Source organism: Micropterus salmoides, unplaced genomic scaffold (genome assembly GCF_014851395.1).
Source record: "Micropterus salmoides isolate LMB-PRFRI ecotype aquatic unplaced genomic scaffold, ASM1485139v1 Ms_hic_scaffold_19, whole genome shotgun sequence".
Lineage (NCBI taxonomy): Eukaryota > Metazoa > Chordata > Actinopteri > Centrarchiformes > Centrarchidae > Micropterus > Micropterus salmoides.
In genome coordinates, this window is record NW_024041039.1 from 8209028 (window position 1) to 8229524 (window position 20497).

At 39.6% G+C, this 20497-nt stretch overlaps 3 gene segments (V, D, J or C); all 3 read right to left on the minus strand.

Annotated features, from left to right (window-relative positions):
* LOC119910599 overlaps positions 1–20497 on the minus strand; it is a gene marked incomplete in the record, with an annotated part of 34613 nt that overhangs the window by 9346 nt on the left and 4770 nt on the right.
* On the minus strand, positions 9745–11401 carry LOC119910606. The segment is given in 3 exon segments: positions 9745–9902; positions 10251–10569; positions 10685–11401. Coding segments are annotated over 3 exon segments (390 nt in total).
* LOC119910601 lies at positions 17147–19962 on the minus strand. The segment is given in 2 exon segments: positions 17147–17822; positions 19856–19962. Coding segments are annotated over 2 exon segments (435 nt in total).

The following is a 20497-nucleotide window of genomic DNA, read 5'->3' on the forward strand; positions in this document are numbered from 1 at the left end:
TTTAAGAACAGATGATATAGAAGCCATGCAGGGAACAAAACTACTTTATAATTGCTGTAACAAATGAACAAGACAAGTAGGCCAATTGTTATTTTTGCAGTTAATTTCATTACATGGCACTGGCAGCAAGATGAGAAGGAATCCGATCACAGCTTGAGCCATCTCCCAGGTTTGCTCTGCTGCAGGAGAAAGGGCCTCCTTCAGTGAGAGTATCGAGAGAGACTGCCTCCTGTGCAAATGCAAATTTCATTCACAGGGAAAAGATCAGGGTTTTTTTGTGAGGGAGTGGCATTAAACCGCATCACTGTGTACTGGCAGCACAGAAATAAACAGCCGAGTGTGACAGCTTTGCTGTGTGAATAGTCAGTGTTCCTGTGGTTGTGCCTTCTCTTGTCAGTTTGAACTGTTCTTCAAACTGACCCTCATAGTTCTGGGAATCTTCATATCCATACCCAATTAGGGTCATAGACAGACTGTCCTTTGTTTGTTGATACCAGAGCATCATTAGGAGGGAAGTATCATCATGGCTGCATTTAATGTGGACCTCACTGCTCTCCTTCACTGTCTGGGGGGAAGATTGGTTAAATGTTGCAGCGCTCACCTGACCTGTGGAAGAAGCAGATTTTTGTCAAAACAATTATTGAAGCAACATACAAGGAGACCGTATTCATATAACATAATTTTTGAGCATTTTAAACATATTTATTTTATATAATTTTGTGATCTATTGAGTTCTTACATGAAAACCAAATGAAGAGAAAACCAAATGTGTGCATGGGTGAAGACATTGTCACACACTGATTTGAGAAAAAGCATTGCCCTAAGAAAACGAATGCTCCGAGTAATGAGGGAGGTGTCTGTGTGGGTTAATTCAGCGCCATATTCTCTTGATTTAAAACATCATGCCATGTGCTGTGCCTCCACCTGTTGGTTGAATCTATTCAGGACAATAATATGTTTTATTGATTGATGTCGGAATGTAAAGAGAATTTCAACAAATATAACAATACGTACCTCTGAAAGAAATTGCCCACCCCAGCTTTAATACATACATGAGTGTTGAGCCTTGGTGGAACGTGATTGGTCTCCCCTGATTTAGGCGGTCTATTTAAATTGACCATGCTCTGCCCACTCTTTCATGCTTATTTGACAAGTGCTGACCATTCAAGCCTTCACCAGAGCAAATAAGGAATAATTACGTGAGTTAAACCTCCAGCAACACTGCCCTAAACTCTTGCTGCAGTTTGTGTTGCATTTCATAAGCTGGTTCAGTCATGTCAATGACTGGGTTTCTGAACTCCCTTTGTAGTTTGTTTTTCACGTCAGCGGTTGGCCATGAATTCGCATTTGAAGTCGGACAGTTTTTCTGTCCTGCTGTATATGATTGGGACCCTTTTCCTTTACTTCTCTAAGATGCTGAATGTAAGGCCTTACCAAAGTAAGCCTTTGTTTCTTGTGTTAATATGTATATCATGAGTTGATGATTGGACTTTGTTCACTTGGTGTATGCTTGCCTAAGCTAACATTTGGCTAGGCTAAAGGTTGTGTGGCAGCTGGCTAACTCTTTTGCTCCACTGCTGTTGTGTAATTGATGACTTGGAGTTGGCTGTAAATATTTGCTCACACTGTCCACCTGTGTGTATTATGGGAAGTGCCACTGATTGTGAATTAATTTCTTGTCATGGCTGAACATATTTTTCACTGGGTTTGGATGCTGATGTTGGAGTTTGAACACTAATGTTTGAGTATTTAAAGTGTTTTGAGCTGAATTGGTTTTGTATCCCATTTTTTCCATATAATTTAACACACTGTGTAGTATGTTCGTAATAGCCTTTCATTGCCATACTTGGGTCTCTGAGTCAGGATGAACATACTGTACATAAAGTTACTCAATATATACACAGAAAAAAAACCTTTGTGTAGATTAATTTATTATTGATCCAAAAGTTATTACGTACAACTTTTTTTCAATGCTTGCACTCTTGCAATACGTTTACACAACCATGAAATAACGGTACATTGTAACTAACAATCTGACCTGCATTGTGCATAGCTATAATAGCTGACTGATTAATTTTATTTATAGATTATCAGTCACAGGGAAAAACAAAAATCCAAAGAATAACAAGTCAACTTTCTCACAGGTGTCCAGTAACTGCATTGAGGCAAATTCCACCAGCCTGCCTCTCAGGTTTTAAACTGGAAAACAACGGAGAATAAAGAGAACATGGTTTTTAGTGATGGGGTGACATTAAACCACATCACTGTGTACTGGCAGCGCAGAAATACACAGCTGAGTCTGATGGAGTCACACTACTAATGTTCAGACCTCCTGTTTGGATGTCTCTTCTTATAATCTCAAACCGGCCTTCAAACTGCTTCTCATAGTTTGGTTCACTGCTGATGTAGTTGTATCCAATTAAATTCATCAGACCGATCTCTGTTTGCTGGTACCAGAGCATTACATCAAGATTGCTATCATTGTGGCTGCATTTGAAATCCACCCTGGCATTTTTGTTGATTATTATTGGATGAGATTGCTGAAACATCACACTCTTGGCTCGACCTGTGGGAAAAACACATTTTAAGAACAGATGATATAGAAGCCATGCAGGGAACAAAACTACTTTATAATTGCTGTAACAAATGAACAAGACAAGTAGGCCAATTGTTATTTTTGCAGTTAATTTCATTACATGGCACTGGCAGCAAGATGAGAAGGAATCCGATCACAGCTTGAGCCATCTCCCAGGTTTGCTCTGCTGCAGGAGAAAGGGCCTCCTTCAGTGAGAGTATCGAGAGAGACTGCCTCCTGTGCAAATGCAAATTTCATTCACAGGGAAAAGATCAGGGGTTTTTAGTGAGGGAGTGGCATTAAACCGCATCACTGTGTACTGGCAGCACAGAAATAAACAGCCGAGTGTGACAGCTTTGCTGTGTGAATAGTCAGTGTTCCTGTGGTTGTGCCTTCTCTTGTCAGTTTGAACTGTTCTTCAAACTGACCCTCATAGTTCTGTGAATCTTCATATCCATACCCAATTAGGGTCATAGACAGACTGTCCTTTGTTTGTTGATACCAGAGCATTATTACGAGGGAAGTATCATCATGGCTGCATTTAATGTGGACCTCACTGCTCTCCTTCACTGTCTGGGGGGAAGATTGGTTAAATGTTGCAGCGCTCACCTGACCTGTGGAAGAAGCAGATTTTTGTCAAAACAATTATTGAAGCAACATACAAGGAGACAGTATTTATATAACATATTTTTTGAGCATTTTAAACATATTTATTTTATATAATTTTGTGATCTATTGAGTTCTTACATGAAAACCAAATGAAGAGAAAACCAAATGTGTGCATGGGTGAAGACATTGTCACACACTGATTTGAGAAAAAGCATTGCCCTAAGAAAACGAATGCTCCGAGTAATGAGGGAGGTGTCTGTGTGGGTTAATTCAGCGCCATATTCTCTTGATTTAAAACATCATGCCATGTGCTGTGCCTCCACCTGTTGGTTGAATCTATTCAGGACAGTAATTTGCACGACTGCAGGTGGTGGATTATCAAGAAAATACAATTAATTTTTCAAAGACCAGTTTATTCCTTATTCACTTTCTCTAAATGAAACCAAATGTGAGGTAAAAGTCACTGATATCTTCTCCACAGTGGTTAAGTTCCTTCCTTCATTTGATTATTAATGTGAGTCAGGTGTCAGAACAGAAAACGGCTTCTCTGCTGTATGTTTTTGTCATAGACCTGAGGTCTGCCACAGCATCGTGTAGACTGGCAGCACACAGATAAACAGCCTCATCTTTCATCTGAACACTGGGGATTGTCAAAGACCACTGCTTCTCCTTCGATTTCACTGCCTTAAAACCAGAAGATTTGAATTCTTCTTCAAAGTTTGGATTGCCAACTACTATAGTTACCATTAACTGAAAACCTTTTCCTCTCAGCTGTTTGTACCAGTACAGATATTCATAATCTGTGTTATTCTGGTAGCAGTGCATTTCTGCCGAGCCATTGGGAAGACTGGAGATGTAGTGGGGCCAGTGAGTGATCAGCACAGACTGAGACTGAACATCTGAAACAGAGAAATAAAACAAACGCTCATGCCAGCATGATAAACAAATACCTCTTTACACATTCAAAAAAAAATCTTTTTAAAATAGGTGAAATCAACAGTTTGCTTCAGAGCAACAAATTATGGAAATGTATATTAAACACCAGAAATATGTTCAGCACAAGTTTGACGGGTGTCTGTGTAAGTTTTTATCTTTACAGATGTGAACTTTACCTGCAGCCCAAAGCATAAAGAAAGCCAAAGTAGTGAAGACTGGGATCATTTTGATTTAGAAAGAAGTGAAATGACTGAAAATAGACATATGAGATGTGTATAGAGGAAATTACATCAGAATCTCTGACATCATTAGACTTAGAGAGTCATGGGAGGAGTTACAACAGTGTTTATAAGCATCCAGTCGTTAATGATGAATCAAACAGAAGACCAAGTGTTTTAGTTCGTCTCCCACATTACTTTATACCTTGTTTGTCCTCTCAGAGCAGAGATTAAAAAAAGCGATAGCTGCTGAAATATGCTGCTGTGTGAAAGCAGACTTTTGGGTCTCAAATATAAATGTCTCACTGCCTTTATATCAAGCGGTTTAGGTTTGATGCAGGTGCATGTTTGTAACCGTGTGCGACCAGCTTTTTGTAAAGGAGCCAGGGGAGTTGAAACACTGTGCTACCTCGCTGCACAGAAGTACTCTGCACTGTCTGTTGGGTTTATGTTGGAGATAACCAGCTGAGCTCGGCCCTTTGAATGGCCCGTTATGTTGAAACGTGCTTCAAAGTTCGTCTCAAGGTTTGGTTTTTCATAATGAAGCAGTCCGATCAGCTCCATGGCCCTTTGGCCTCCTGCTGCTGACTTGTGCTGGTACCAAAGCATGTAGGGATAGTTGTTGTCTCCATGGTAACAGCCAAGACTGGCTTCTTCTTTTTCATGCTTTATCAGAGGTTTTTCAGGAGTTTGTTGTATCATGAGCGATGATAATGCAATGTCTAGAGAACAAAAAGAAGGTAAACAGAAAGGCTATTGGTGTCATGAGAATTAACACATGTTGTGAGTCTTACCTGTGAGCAATGAAAGAGAAAAAAACAAAATGATAAACATTTTAAATGTTCTTTTTGCTAGATAGAGAAAATCTCTGTGGCAGCTCAAATCGTAGCTTTGACTTAAACAGATATGTGCAAAGGCATTTATGAAAATACATCGGTCTGAAATTGTCCTTTATTGTGCATTTATGATGAGGAAGGAGGAGCTCACAATCATCTTCGTGCCGATGTGTTATCACTGCTCTCTGCTGTTCAGTGGTTTGATTCTGATTCATACAACAATGATCAGACAGTTGTCTAAGTCAGGTGAAGGAATCTGTTATAAAATAAGTAAACTGTGATTTTTATCTATAGAGAGAGTTGAACAGCAAAACATAGTTTTGATCTATTACTGTGAGGAGTTATTATATTTTAAATTGTAAGTCACATTGTATCTTATATTAAATCTGTTATAAAAACCTACAATAAACAACAAATCATCAGTAATAAAACATCTGTACTGTAGTTTAAAAAGACTGGTTTTAAGAGCAGTTTTGAATTCTGTAATGTATGTGAATTTGAGGGGGAAGAGGGTTTGGGTGCAGCATGGAAGAAGGCCTTGGCCCCCATTGTGCTGACGTTGATGGCTGGTAATGCCATTAGACTTGTTGATGAAGAACACTGGGGTGAGAAGGAGTGTACATCTGAAGGAGGTCTGTTGTAACACAGGGAGCCAGTGTAATTGAATGAGCTGGGGAGGGACATTTTCTGTGGGCTTTGAGCATGTGATGACCCTTGTTATGGCCACCGCTGGCTGCCTTAAAGTAATTGTGTTCCTGAGTGCTTCTGGCTGTCATGCAAATCCCAGCTGTGTGAGTCCCTGTTGAGGATTGGTTCCTCTGGAGCTGGGACCGCCTACTTCCTGGTTGCTGTTCTCTGGCGTCGTCTGTGATTGGTGTGGCTGTGACTCAACCGACCCTGCCAACCAGGACTCTCCAATCAACACCGCTGGACTACAAATAGGTTGTGTGCCCACATTTCAGCGACTGAGCCAGTGATCAGTTCGCCTTGTTGTTGGTTGCGTACGTCTGTTAGGTAGTGAATATCTAGAGTGTTTGTATTTCCTGTTTCTGTCTGTTGCCTGTCTAAGTGGCTTCAGTCAGTTTGACCCTTTGTAAATCACATAGTGTGATAGTGCACCAAGTGTTGGGTGCTCTTTTGTTTGTGCATTGCTTGTTTGTTTACTTTGCATTATTGTAAAACATATAGGTGCTGACCTCCCTCTTTTGTTTCTCCTTTTTGTTGTCAGCACCTATATAGCCTCTTTTTGTTGTTGTTTCGTTGAGTCAACTCATTTAATTAAACCTTTGACTTTAACCAGGATTCAGTTGTCCTTTTGCCCCCTTCATTTCAATCCCAAATCACTTGTTTCTGCCTTACCTTAACGAGCGGGGTCGTAACACCCTTGTTGCAGAGTTCTGGATGAGTTGAAGTCAGTGAATATGTTTATTGCTTATTACTGTTTTTGGTAATTATGGCAACTTTCGGGGGGGCTGTACCAGTGGAGAGAGAGGAGTTGATAATGAAGCTTTTCAGGGAAATGATAGCATGCTTACTCTAGGATTGCGGGGACCAGATCCAGGTGACATGTAGAGGACTGGACTTAAGAATAAGTGACTTTCTCTTGGACCACTGAAGACAAAATTGGTCTGCATGTTAACAGAGGCCAGCTGCTCGTGCATTGTAGTAATAAAAAATATATATTTTACAAAATATACTATATACTCCTTTTCTCAAACATCTCTATAATGTTCACAGTGTATTATTATGTTATCCAACAGTAATGAATTAGTTTTGATATTATGTCACATGGTTTCAGTGGTTTCCTGTTGTGTGCTGTTATCTGTTGGATTATTATGGAGGTTTTTGTATGAGAGGATACGAAGTCTTTATTGCTGTGCATACTTGCTGCTCCAAAATATTCTCCCGTGTCTTCAGAGGGGCTCAGGTTCAGGATGTGAAGATAAGCGGTTTTCGCTCCGTTTCCACTCACATTAAAATGGTTTTGAAATGCCGACTCAACTTTAGGAGTTGCATAATACACATAGCCAATCAGCTTCAGGGAAGTGTCTCCTGGTGAACGCTGATACCAGAGAATAGTGTCATAGCTGGAGATTCCATGTGTGCAGCTCAGGTTGACTTCTGCATTTGGTTTCACCAGCATTTCACGTGGAGTCTGAGACACTTGTTTTTCTTTACTGAGATAAACTCCTGTAAAGAGATCAAGACATAATGTTTAGCAGTTCTTAGCTCTATTTTATAAATTACAAAGTTATAGAAACCCAATTAAATCACTGTGTATTATGATTTGAACACAATATAATATATTACACCTTGACTCCTTCACTAGTACTTGGAGAGTTAATTCCACATTGAATAGAAAAAATGGCTTCATGAATTTACAATACCTTTCAAGCAGAAGACGGTGATGAGGCAAATGATAAAACGAGATGGCATCATGTTAAATGTGAAGAACCAACTAGAGTCTCTGCTGTTTTTGTGGATCAGAAGGAGGGGCACAGAAATACTGCCTGCTGACTTTAGGGTGTGTCAGTTCTATAATATGAAGGGTGGCGTTTCTCTTTCTTCACCACTCACTCATTGTAATGACCTTGATACACGTTTTCAATAATTTAAACGGGCTATATGTAGTTTTTCAATTAATAGATCAAATTTTGATTTCCTTTTTGTCAGTGGACTCAAACCTCTCTTTGAAATGAAGCACACGCCTGTTTTCTCTGTTGCTTGCAATAATGTGAGGACACCAGGTCGGGATACAGGCCTGAGCTCGCTCCAGAGCCTCTCTGACACTAACACCACAAAAACAACCGGCTCCCAGCACAACACAGACAACATAAACTTCAAGTAATGAAACAAAACAACGATAAAGGTTTGAGGTTAGCCCATCAGATGATGTCTGGTGAAAGCAGTGAACATCAGAAAGGCTGGAGAAACACGGAGAGTCACATTAGCCAGCCAAGCAGTTGTCATAGTTATCCGGTGCAAAGTCGCTTGTATACCACATTACTTTTCCAACTAACGTGACTCATATTACTATCCTGTGTACCACAACTATTATGTCAAAGTGTTGATTTAGCCTGCAAGAAAGGATGTAATGGTAAAAAGCAAATGTGGAACGATTTGTTTACTATCCTAGTGATGCAAGGCAGGGCAGCCAGCTAACGCTACATTAGCTCGGACCTGCCGCTGTTGCTTTTGTCATGTTCTATTTAGATTTATTGTCGTTTCCCGATACTCAGGTTCACTGGAAACTTTACTTTTATTGAGTGATATTCCTCTAGAGAAGTAAGGGGAAGCCATATCACCTAGTGACTTGGAGCTTTTAAGACCTTGGCTTTGAGCTGTTTATGTCTAAAGCAGGAAAGGGAAGTGAAGTGAATGATCAAAATGATAAGTTGTCAAAAAATCTGTCAAACCGCAAGGCTCATTGGAGGATAATTTACTCTTTAACCCATTTTCAGACAGGGGGAGGAGGTTTTTGTCAAGAGCAGGTGGGTGTTTGATATACTGTGGCTTACTAGCTGCACAGAAGTACGTTGCAGTGTGTTCAAGTGCTTTTAGATTGATTATGGAAAGTGAACCATTTTTTTGGTTTGCATTCAAATCCCCTGCTAATTTGAAATGTTCTCTAAACGGCTTTTCAACGCTGTCATTTCCGAAGTTTGCATATCCATATCCAACAAGTTTCAGAGCTTTATCCCCATGTGGCCGCTGGTACCACAGCATCACTCTGTAGTCGCTTTGTCCATGGGTGCAGAAAAGCTGCACTTTACCACCAGCCTTTCTGATTACAGCAGTGGGAGATTGACGGACCTGAACCCCCAGAGAAATACCTGCTGTAAGCAGAGATGGACACATTATTGGTGACAGATAAATTTGATGTGAAGATAAATGCAGTACATCTTATTTCACAGTGAGGCCGTTTTTACCTGTGAGGAAATGGCAAAAGAGAAGTCTAATCATCATGTAGAGATCTGACATGGAGCAATGAGTTACTGCAAAGGCATGGAAAAAGGCAGTATAAGTTAACTGATGACAGGGTGTCTGCTGTAGTGCTTTCTCACTATGTTGAGTCACTCTTAAATAGGAAGTAAGTGTGATGTAGAAAGGAGGAGTGGCTTCATGTAGTTGCATTATTATGCTCTACCTTAAACCTGATTCTCACACAAATACTTTGCTTTTGAGATGTTTTTTATACTGTATTTTAGGAGAAGTTGTGCTTGTCTGGTTTAATTAGAATAAACCAATAAAACAGTTGCATTAGCTAATGATCATATGATGGCATCACACCAAAACACAACCACAAAAGCAGGTGTCTGGGAGCAGTTTATTTCATGTCTTTATTCAAAACCGCTGATGAGGAAAGATCGTGTAGAGTTTTTGTGAAGTTAGAAGGGATTCTTTGTCAGCGTGCTTCTCTTGCTGCACAGTAGTAAACAGCACTGTGCTCTTGTTGTACATGTTTGACTATAAGAGAGGCATTCTTTGCTGTATTCCCCCCCAAATCTCCAGATATATTAAAAGTTGTTTCATATAACTTTTCCATTTTGACATCTTGAAAGTACAAATATCCAATGAGTTTCATAGCTGTGTCTCCAGATGATTGCTGGTACCAGAGCATCATCCTGTAGTCAGTTTTTTCATGGCTGCAGAAAATCTGCACATTGTCACCAGGTTTTATGATCAGATCAGAGGCAGACTGGCGGACCTCAAGACCCAGACAAACACCTAAACAGAGAAAGAAAATAAAGAGCCCATTAATTTAAAATGAAACCACTTCCACATTCATAGAAACTAATTGGGTTTGAACAAGTTACCTGCTAGGCAACAGAAAAATAGAAAGCAGATCATGTTTACTTCCTCAATAAGATGATGCCTCTACTGAGCTAACTGAGGTTTTAAAAAGGAAAGGGAAGTCTTTTAATAACACTATTCCTGTATATGGGCTGGCGAACACAATAGCATCAAACCGAGAGCAGCTGCCTGGGAGGGGCCTGTTCATGTTCTAATTCAAAGCCATACATGTTGATAAAGGTTAGAATAGTTTTTGTATGAAGGAGAAAAAAGAACCGTCACCGTGCATAGCTGGCTGCACAGTAGTAAACAGCACTGTATTCAAATCCAGAGAGCTGCAAAATAAGTGAGCCGTTCTTTGCTGCATCTCCACCCAAATCTCCAGTGATATTGAAATCCTTTTTATATGGCTCTTCCATTGTGACAGCTTGGTAGTACAAATATCCAATGAGTTTCATAGCCGTGTCTCCAGGTGATCGCTGGTACCAGAGCATCACCCTGTAGTCAGTTTTATCATGGCTGCAGAAAATCTGCACTTTGTCACCAGGCTTTGTGATGAGATCAGAGGCAGACTGCCGGACCTCAAGACCCAGACAAACACCTGGACGGAGAAAATGGAGACATTATTTACATTGTGATAGAAAGATATATTAAAATGAAAACATTTTCACATTCAAAGGAGCAGTTCAAAGTTCATGTTTTCTTCAAGTTATTACCTGACAGGCAGCAGAAAACTACAAGGCAGATCATTTTGTCTTTTGTCAACATTTGTAAGTCTTTAGATGACAAAACTTTGTGACAAAGTTGTGGATGTCAATTTCTGGAATCTGACATCAGATCACACTTATTGTCACTATTCATGATAAGGATCAACTAAGGACTATACCGAAATAACTGAGGTTTAAAAAGGAAAGGGAAGTGATGAAGAAACGCTGTCACTGTAAAGTAGTTGGCAAAGGTGAGTAAATGCAGTTTGGTGGGAGGAGCTCTCCCGCTGAGTAAAGAATAATGTTTCTGTGACGTGTGGCTCTGCATTGAGTGTTCAAATCTACACACTGTAATGCAAAATAGATTTATTGGTAAGCTACCAAACAAACAATGTGTCAGATATAAATAAAACTTTGACTGAATATCTGCACCGATGTGTTTAACAGATTATGATTATTTAGACCCTACAGGATCGATCAAATACTGTTTCAAGCATTGATCTTGACCTCCAACACCTTACAGCATTTAGGTTAAGTAATGATGAGAATGCGTCTTGGCGACTCCTGGTGGCAGGAATGAGAACATGTTAGCTTCTGTAAGGCTGGAGGATAGCCTTTGCTGTTAGTGGATTCTCTGTACATTGAGGAAATGAAATGGAAGGTGTGGCTTCACTTATTTTACTCTGTTACTCTCTATTTGCCTTGTTAATTTAAAAACAATAAGATAGAAGCAGTCACTTGTTAATGATTGATTGCATCAAACCAAATCATAGCCACAAAAGCAGGTGCTTGGGAGCTTGTCTTATTCAAAACCACTGATGATAAAGAATTGTGTGCAGTTTTTGTTAAGTTCAGAGGGGATTTTTGTCAGCGTGCTTTGCTGGCTGCACAGTAATACACTGCACCATGCTCAAGTCCTATGTCTTGGACCTTTAGAGAGCCTTTCTTTTCTGTATTTACACTCAAATCTCCAGATATAATGAAATATGTTTTATATGGCTCCTCCATTGTAGCATTTTTATAGTGCAAATATCCAATGAGTTTCATAGCTGTGTCTCCAGGTGACCGCTGGTACCAGAGCATCACCCTGTAGTCAGTTTTATCATGGCTGCAGAAAATCTCCACTTTGTCACCAGGTTTAGTGATGCAATCAGATGGAGACTGACGGACCTCAACACCCAGACAAACACCTGGACGGAGAAAAAGGAAATAAAGATACATTTAAAATTAAACCTTTTCCACATTCATAGGAACTAACTGTGTAAGTTATTACCTGACAGCCAACAAAAAAAGAGAAAACGGATCATTTTGACTTCCTAAACAGTAAAACCTTTACTAAAAGTCTTTAGATTACAGAGTTTTAGGGGTTTATGTTGCTGGGATCTGTCATCAGATCAACCTGACTGTCCCCTCCTCCTGACTGTCTGTGAGCGATGGGAATCCAACTGATGCCTCTACTGAGCTGAATGAGGTTTGAAAAGGAAAGGGAAGTGAAGACAAAACAGCATCAATGTAAAATGGCTGGCAGAGATGATGGCGGAACATCAAGAGCAGCTGGCTGGGAGGGGTCTGTTCGGGTTCTTATTCAAAACCATAAATGTTGATAAAAGTTGGTTTAGAGTTTTTGTATAGAGGAGACGGGATCAGCAGTCAGTGTGCAAAGCTAGCTGCGCAGTAATACACCGCACTGTGCTCAGGTGCCTTTAGGTCAGCTATAAACAGAGAGCCGTTCTTTGCTGTCTCTCCACTCATATCTCCAATGATGGTAAAATGTTCTTTAAAAGCCTCCTCATGTTCTATGTTGCTGTAATACACATGTCCGATGCGTTTTAGAGCTCTGTCTCCAGGGGATTTCTGGTACCACTGCATGACTGTGTAGTCAGTTTTTTCATGGTTGCAGACCAGCTGGACTTTTTCGTCAGGTCTTCTGAGAAGCTCTCGAGGTGTTTGGTAGACTTCAACACCCAGACAGACACCTGGAAGGAAGAAAGGAAATAAAGGAAATAAAAAAACTGTGTAGAAACTATAGTGATATAGTGAAGTGATTATTCCTGAATGATTAAACTGATTACCAATGAGCCAAGATAAGAATAATGTTGACTGCATGTTGACCTCCTGCTCCTTCTGTGCTCTCTTCAAACCAGCTACAGTAAATGCCTTAGTGTGCGTGTGTTGAACAGAAGAGTATTTCTGGTGCTCCAGCTCCACCTACTGGAAAGATATAAAAGTCAAAGTGTGGTTCCCAATACACTCACCAAATTTATTGTCAGCCAGTTTTTGTTCAGCTGCTCAGCTTCTCACATCACTGTGTTTGCTGACGGCACAAAAATACACACCGTTGTCCTCAGGCTGCAGGTCTTTCACAGTAAGACTCCCGGTCTCAATGTTCTCTTTGATGGCTGAGTACTTGGTTTGAGAGAACCCCCCATAGTCTGGCTTTCCACTTGCAACTGTGTAAACAATGAGGGTCATGGTCTCCCCTGGGCGTTGCCTGTACCAGTACATCTGGTTATGACCAGCATCTTTGTTGTGGCTGCAGTTCATCTCTGCAGATTTAGACACATAACTCCAGCTTATTTCAGGGACTTGGGTCACTCCCTGGCAGTGAACTGTGTGGAGAAAATACAGATTTTAATATAATTTGTATTCTCTTTTTGATTAAAAAAAAAGTGTTTTGCTTTAGGTATTACATGTAGACATGAAAGGTGAAAAACATTTAAAAATATTATACTACTAAGTCTGCTGATACTAAAAGATTGTTCCAGCCTTATAGTCAGAATTTGAGTCTGCATGTAGGTCTCCATCAGCCTCAGTTTCCATTATAATAAAAAACTCTACACATCTATTACACCAATTAGTTCTTGTTACCTTGAAGCCACAGAGACGAGACTATAAATGTGATGAGAATTTGAGTCATATTGGTAATCCTGTGAGATGCAACCACAGCAGACACACTGAATGTCTGAGGCTGCTTTTTATAATGGGAGGTGGGAGGCGAAAAGCAATGCTCCACAGAAAGGACCTCCCATTATAATCTCTGATTTTAATCACAAGAAAGACCAATATTGGTTAGAATGGCTTATTGCAGGTGTAAAAGGCTTTGAGCTATAATACAGAAATGTGTGATGAGGAGGTTTTTGTACTGAGGAGCAGTGATATGTATCACTGTGTAAACTAGCAGCACAGAAGTAAACTGCACTGCTGTTCAGACTGAGTTTCTCAATTGTTAATGTGCAGTTCTGGTCTTTATCTGCGCTCCCATCCATCTTCACATTCACACCCTTCTCTGGGTTTCCACTGTTTATTACCATGTATCCCAGAGGAAGAAGTTGTCCGTTTATCTGTTTGTACCAGTAGATTCGGTTATAGTTTTGAATGGTGTGTAAACAGTTGATTTGGGCTTTTTCTCCTGTTTCTTTGTACATGTCAGCTGGAGTCTGATGGACTTGTTCACTGAGAGAGGAACCTGTGGACAGAGAATTAACAAAGCATTAACATTAAAATGTAAATTGAAAAACTAAATAACATAAGAAGTTAAATAATCCAGTAACGCAACTGGAATAGCAGGAGACTGACTTTACACATGCAAATCTATTAACAGATTTTGTTGACAACTTGAAAAAAAAAATTAAAAATTATTTTGCTGTCACCTGAAACCAGAAGTGTGTTAAAAGTAATGCTTAGGTATAAGATGATCATTTTGTCTTCTCTGTTTTTGGTTATATTAAAGAATATCAGATCATAATGTTGTTGCCATGAATCACTGTGTTTTCTTCTGTGTATAACCTCCTCTTTGAGTAAACCTTCTTGTCAGCAAATCAACATGAAGTCTTTAGGTGGGCGGTGTCATAATGCGTCCTCCTCCTCCTCTTAAATATAACCATCATGTCAACTACCACTAAACACCACTGGCTCAGTATAAAGGTCTGAGTAAAGATATACCACCATCTACTGAGAGGAAGGAGTACAGGTGCATCAGGCTGTGAGCTGTAATACAGAGATAAAAAATGTGTGATGAGGAGGTTTTTGTACTGAGGAGCAGTGATATGTATCACTGTGTAACCAAGCAGCACAGAAGTAAACTGCACTTCTGTTCAGACTGAGTTCTTCAGTTGTTAATGTGCAGGTCTGGCCTTTGTTTGCATTTCCTTCTATCTTCACATTCACACCCTTCTCTGGGTTTCCACTGGTTTCTAACGTATCCCAAGAACTGTAGCTTTCTGTCCTTTGATTGCTTGTACCAGAGGATTCGGTTGTAGTTGTCAACACTGTGTGAACAGCTGATTTTGGCTGTTTCTCCTGGTTTGTTGTACATGTCAGCTGGAGTCTGGTGGACCTTGTCACTGAGAGAGGAACCTGTGGAAAGAGGATTAACAAAACATCAGACAACATGAGAATGGAAATTGATGTTTTGAAAAACTGAATAAGATAAGTTGTTAAATAATCCAGTAACCCAGCTGTAATAGCAGCAGCATATGAGACTGTCTGTATACATGTAAATCTATTAACAGATTTTGTTAAAAACTTGAAATGGAAAAATTATTTTGCTATTACCTGAAACCAGAATTGTGTTAAAAGTAATAATTAGATATAAGATGATCATTTTGTGTTCTTTGAGTGTTTGGTTATATTGAAGAATATCAGATCATAATCTTGTTGCTTTGAATCGCTATGTTTTCTTCTATGTATCAGCAGTCAGGCTGATTATTTCCAACCTCCTCTTTGAGTAAACCCTCCTATCAGAGAATCAACATGAAGTCATTAAGTGGGCGGTGTCATAATGTGTCCTCCTCCTCCTCCTAAATATAACCATCATGTCAACTACCACTAAACACCACTGGCTCAGTATAAAGGTCTGAGTAAAGATATACCACCATCTACTGAGAGGAAGGAGTACAGGTGCATCAGGCTGTGAGCTGTAATACAGAGATAAAAAAAAATGTGTGATGAGGAGGTTTTTGTACTGAGGAGCAGTGATATGTATCACTGTGTAAACTAGCAGCACAGAAGTAAACTGCACTGCTGTTCAGACTGAGTTCTTCAGTTGTTAATGTGCAGGTCTGGCCTTTGTTTGCATCTCCTTCTATCTTCACATTCACTCCTGTTTCTGGTTTTCCACTGGTTACAAATATGTATCCCAACAACTGTAGCTTTCTGTCCTTTGATTGCTTGTACCAGAGGATTTGGTTGTAGTTGTCAACACTGTGTGAACAGCTGATTTTGGCTGTTTCTCCTGGTTTGCTGTACATGTCAGCTGGAGTCTGGTGGACCTTGTCACTGAGAGAGGAACCTGCGGAAAGAGGATTAACAAAGCATCAGACAACATGAGAATGGAAATTGAAGTGATAAAATGAATAACTTAAAATGTTTTTAAAAAGCCAGTAACCCTGTAATAGCAGCAGCATATGAGACTGGCTGTACACATGCAAATCCATTAACAGATTTTGTTGACAACTTGAAAAAGAAAATTCAAAATGTAAAATCATATTGCTATTACCTGAAACCAGAAGTATGTTAAAAGTGATGCTTAGGTATAAGACGATCATTTTGTGTTCTATTCTATGTATTTGGTTAAATTGAAGAATATCAGATCATAATCTTGTTTACTATGAATCATTATTCTTCAGTGTATCAGCAGTTATGCTGATTTTTCCAACCTCCTCTTTGAGTAAACCCTCCTGTCAGCAAATCAACATGAACTCATTATGTAGGTGGTGTCATAATGTGTCCTCCTCCTCTTAACATATAACCATCATGTCAACTACCACTAAACACCACTTGCTCAGTATAAAGGTCTGAGTAAAGATATACCACCATCTACTGAGAGGAAGGAGTACAGGTGCATCAGGCTGTGAGCTGTAATACAGAGATAAAAAAAAATGTGTGATGAGGTTTTTGTACTGAGGAGCAGTGATATGTATCACTGTGTAAACTAGCAGCACAGAAGTAAACTGCACTGCTGTTCAGACTGAGTTCTTCAGTTGTTAATGTGCAGGTCTGGCCTTTGTTTGCATTTCCTTCTATCTTCACATTCACTCCCTTCTCTGGGTTTCCACTCTCTCCCACCATGTATCCCAACAACTGTAGCTTTCTGTCCTTTGATTGCTTGTACCAGAGGATTTGGTTGTAGCTGTCAATACTGTGTAAACAGCTGATTTGGGCTGTTTCTCCAGTTTCTTTGTAAATGTCAGCTGGAGTCTGGTGGACTTGGTCACTAAAGGAGGAACCTGTGGAAAAAGGATTAACAAAACATCAGACAACATGAGCATAAACATTGCTGAATATAAAAACTGAATAACACAAGATGTTAAATAATCCAGTGATGCAACTGTAATAGCAGGAGACTGACTTTACACATGTAAATCTATTAACAGATTTTGTTAAAAACTTGAAATGGAAAAATTATTATGCTATTACCTGAAACCAGAAGTGTGTTAAAAGTAATGCTTAGATATAAGATGATCATTTTGTGTTCTTTGAGTGTTTGGTTATATTGAAGAATATCAGATCATAATCGTGTTGCTATGAATCGCTATGTTTTCTTCTATGTATCAGCAGTCAGGCTGATTATTTCCAACCTCCTCTTTGAGTAAACCCTCCTATCAGAGAATCAACATGAAGTCATTAAGTGCGTGGTGTCATAATGCGTCCTCCTCCTAAATATAACCATCATGTCAACTACCACTAAACACCACTGGCTCAGTATAAAGGTCTGAGTAAAGATATACCACCATCTACTGAGAGGAAGGAGTACAGGTGCATCAGGCTGTGAGCTGTAATACAGAGATAAAAAAAAATGTGTGATGATGAGGTTTTTGTACTGAGGAGCAGCGATATGTATCACTGTGTAAACTAGCAGCACAGAAGTAAACTGCACTGCTGTTCAGACTGAGTTCTTCAGTTGTTAATGTGCAGGTCTGGCCTTTGTTTGCATTTCCTTCTATCTTCACATTGACTCCTGGTTCTGGTTTTCCACTGGTTGCTAACATGTATCCCAGGAACTGTAGCTTTCTGTCCTTTGATTGCTTGTACCAGAGGATTTGGTTGTAGTTGTCAACACTGTGTGAACAGCTGATTTTGGCTGTTTCTCCTGGTTTGCTGTACATGTCAGCTGGAGTCTGGTGGACCTTGTCACTGAGAGAGGAACCTGTGGAAAGAGGATTAACAAAGCATCAGACAACATGAGAATGGAAATTGAAGTGATAAAATGAATAACTTAAAATGTTTTTAAAAAGCCAGTAACCCTGTAATAGCAGCAGCATATGAGACTGGCTGTACACATGCAAATCCATTAACAGATTTTGTTGACAACTTGAAAAAGAAAATTCAAAATGTAAAATCATATTGCTATTACCTGAAACCAGAAGTATGTTAAAAGTGATGCTTAAGTATAAGATGATCATTTTGTGTTCTATGTATTTGGTTATATTGAAGAATATCAGATCAGAATCGTGTAGCTATCAAGAAATGCTGATTATTTCCTCCCTCCTCTTTGAGTAAATCCTCCTTTCAGCAAATCATCATGAAGTCATTAGGTGCGTGGTGTCATGGTGTGTCCTCCTCCTAACATACACATCATGTCAACTACCACTAAACACCACTTGCTCAGTATAAAGGTCTGAGTAAAGATATACCACCATCTACTGAGAGGAAGGAGTACAGGTGCATCAGGCTGTGAGCTGTAATACAGAGATAAAAAAAAATGTGTGATGAGGAGGTTTTTGTACTGAGGAGCAGTGATATGTATCACTGTGTAAACTAGCAGCACAGAAGTAAACTGCACTGCTGTTCAGACTGAGTTCTTCAGTTGTTAATGTGCAGGTCTGGTCTTTGTTTGCATTTCCTTCTATCTTCACATTCACTCCCTTCTCTGGGTTTCCACTCTCTCCCACCATGTATCCCAGGAACTGTAGCTGTCTGTCCTTTGATTGCTTGTACCAGAGGATTCGGTTGTAGTTGTCAACACTGTGTGAACAGCTGATTTTGGCTGTTTCTCCTGGTTTGCTGTACATGTCAGCTGGAGTCTGGTGGACTTGGTCACTAAAGGAGGAACCTGTGGAAAAAGGATTAACAAAACATCAGACAACATGAGCATAAACATTGCTGAATATAAAAACTGAATAACACAAGATGTTAAATAATCCAGTGATGCAACTGTAATAGCAGGAGACTGACTTTACACATGTAAATCTATTAACAGATTTTGTTAAAAACTTGAAATGGAAAAATTATTATGCTATTACCTGAAACCAGAAGTGTGTTAAAAGTAATGCTTAGATATAAGATGATCATTTTGTGTTCTTTGAGTGTTTGGTTATATTGAAGAATATCAGATCATAATCTTGTTGCTATGAATCGCTATGTTTTCTTCTATGTATCAGCAGTCGGGCTGATTATTTCCAACCTCCTCTTTGAGTAAACCCTCCTATCAGAGAATCAACATGAAGTCATTAAGTGGGCGGTGTCATAATGCGTCCTCCTCTTCCTCTTAACATATAACCATCATGTCAACTACTACTAAACACCACTGGCTCAGTATAAAGGTCTGAGTAAAGATATACCACCATCTACTGAGAAGAAGGAGTACAGGTGCATCAGGCTGTGAGCTGTAATACAGAGATAAAAAATGTGTGATGAGGAGGTTTTTGTACTGAGGAGCAGTGATATGTATCACTGTGTAAACTAGCAGCACAGAAGTAAACTGCACTGCTGTTCAGACTGAGTTCTTCAGTTGTTAATGTGCAGGTCTGGCCTTTGTTTGCATTTCCTTCTATCTTCACATTCACTCCTGTCTCTGGTTTTCCACTGGTTGCTAACATGTATCCCAGGAACTGTAGCTGTCTGTCCTTTGATTGCTTGTACCAGAGGATTCGGTTGTAGCTGTCAACACTGTGTGAACAGCTGATTTTGGCTGTTTCTCCAGTTTCTTTGTACATGTCAGCTGGAGTCTGGTGGACCTTGTCACTGAGAGAGGAACCTGCGGAAAGAGGATTAACAAAGCATCAGACAACATGAGCATGAACACTGATGTCTTGAAAAACTGAATAACATAAGATGTTAAATAATCCAGTAACCCAGCTGTAATAGCAGCAGCATATGAGACTGGCTGTACACCTGCAAATCTATTAACAGATTTTGTTGACAGCTTGAAAAAGAAATGAGAAATTATTTTGATGTTACCTGAAACCAGAAGTATGTTAAAAGTGATGCTTAGGTATAAGATGATCATTTTGTGTTCTATTCTATGTATTTGGTTATATTGAAGAATATCAGATCAGAATCGTGTAGCTATCAAGAAATGTGATTATTTCTTCCTCTTTGAGTAAATCCTCCTTTCAGCAAATCATCATGAAGTCATTAGGTGCGTGGTGTCATAATGCGTCCTCCTCCTCTTAAATATAACCATCATGTCAACTTCAACTAAACACCACTTGCTCAGTATAAAGGTCTGAGTAAAGATATACCACCATCTACTGAGAGGAAGGAGTACAGGTGCATCAGGCTGTGAGCTGTAATACAGAGATAAAAAATGTGTGATGAGGAGGTTTTTGTACTGAGGAGCAGTGATATGTATCACTGTGTAAACTAGCAGCACAGAAGTAAACTGCACTGCTGTTCAGACTGAGTTCTTCAGTGTTAATGTGCAGGTTGGCCTTGTTGCATTTCCTTCTATCTTCACATTCACTCCCTTCTCTGGGTTTCACTCTCCCACCATGTATCCCAAGAACTGTAGCTTTCTGTCCTTTGATTGCTTGTACCAGAGGATTTGGTTGTAGTTGTCAACACTGTGTGAACAGCTGATTTTGGCTGTTTCTCCTGGTT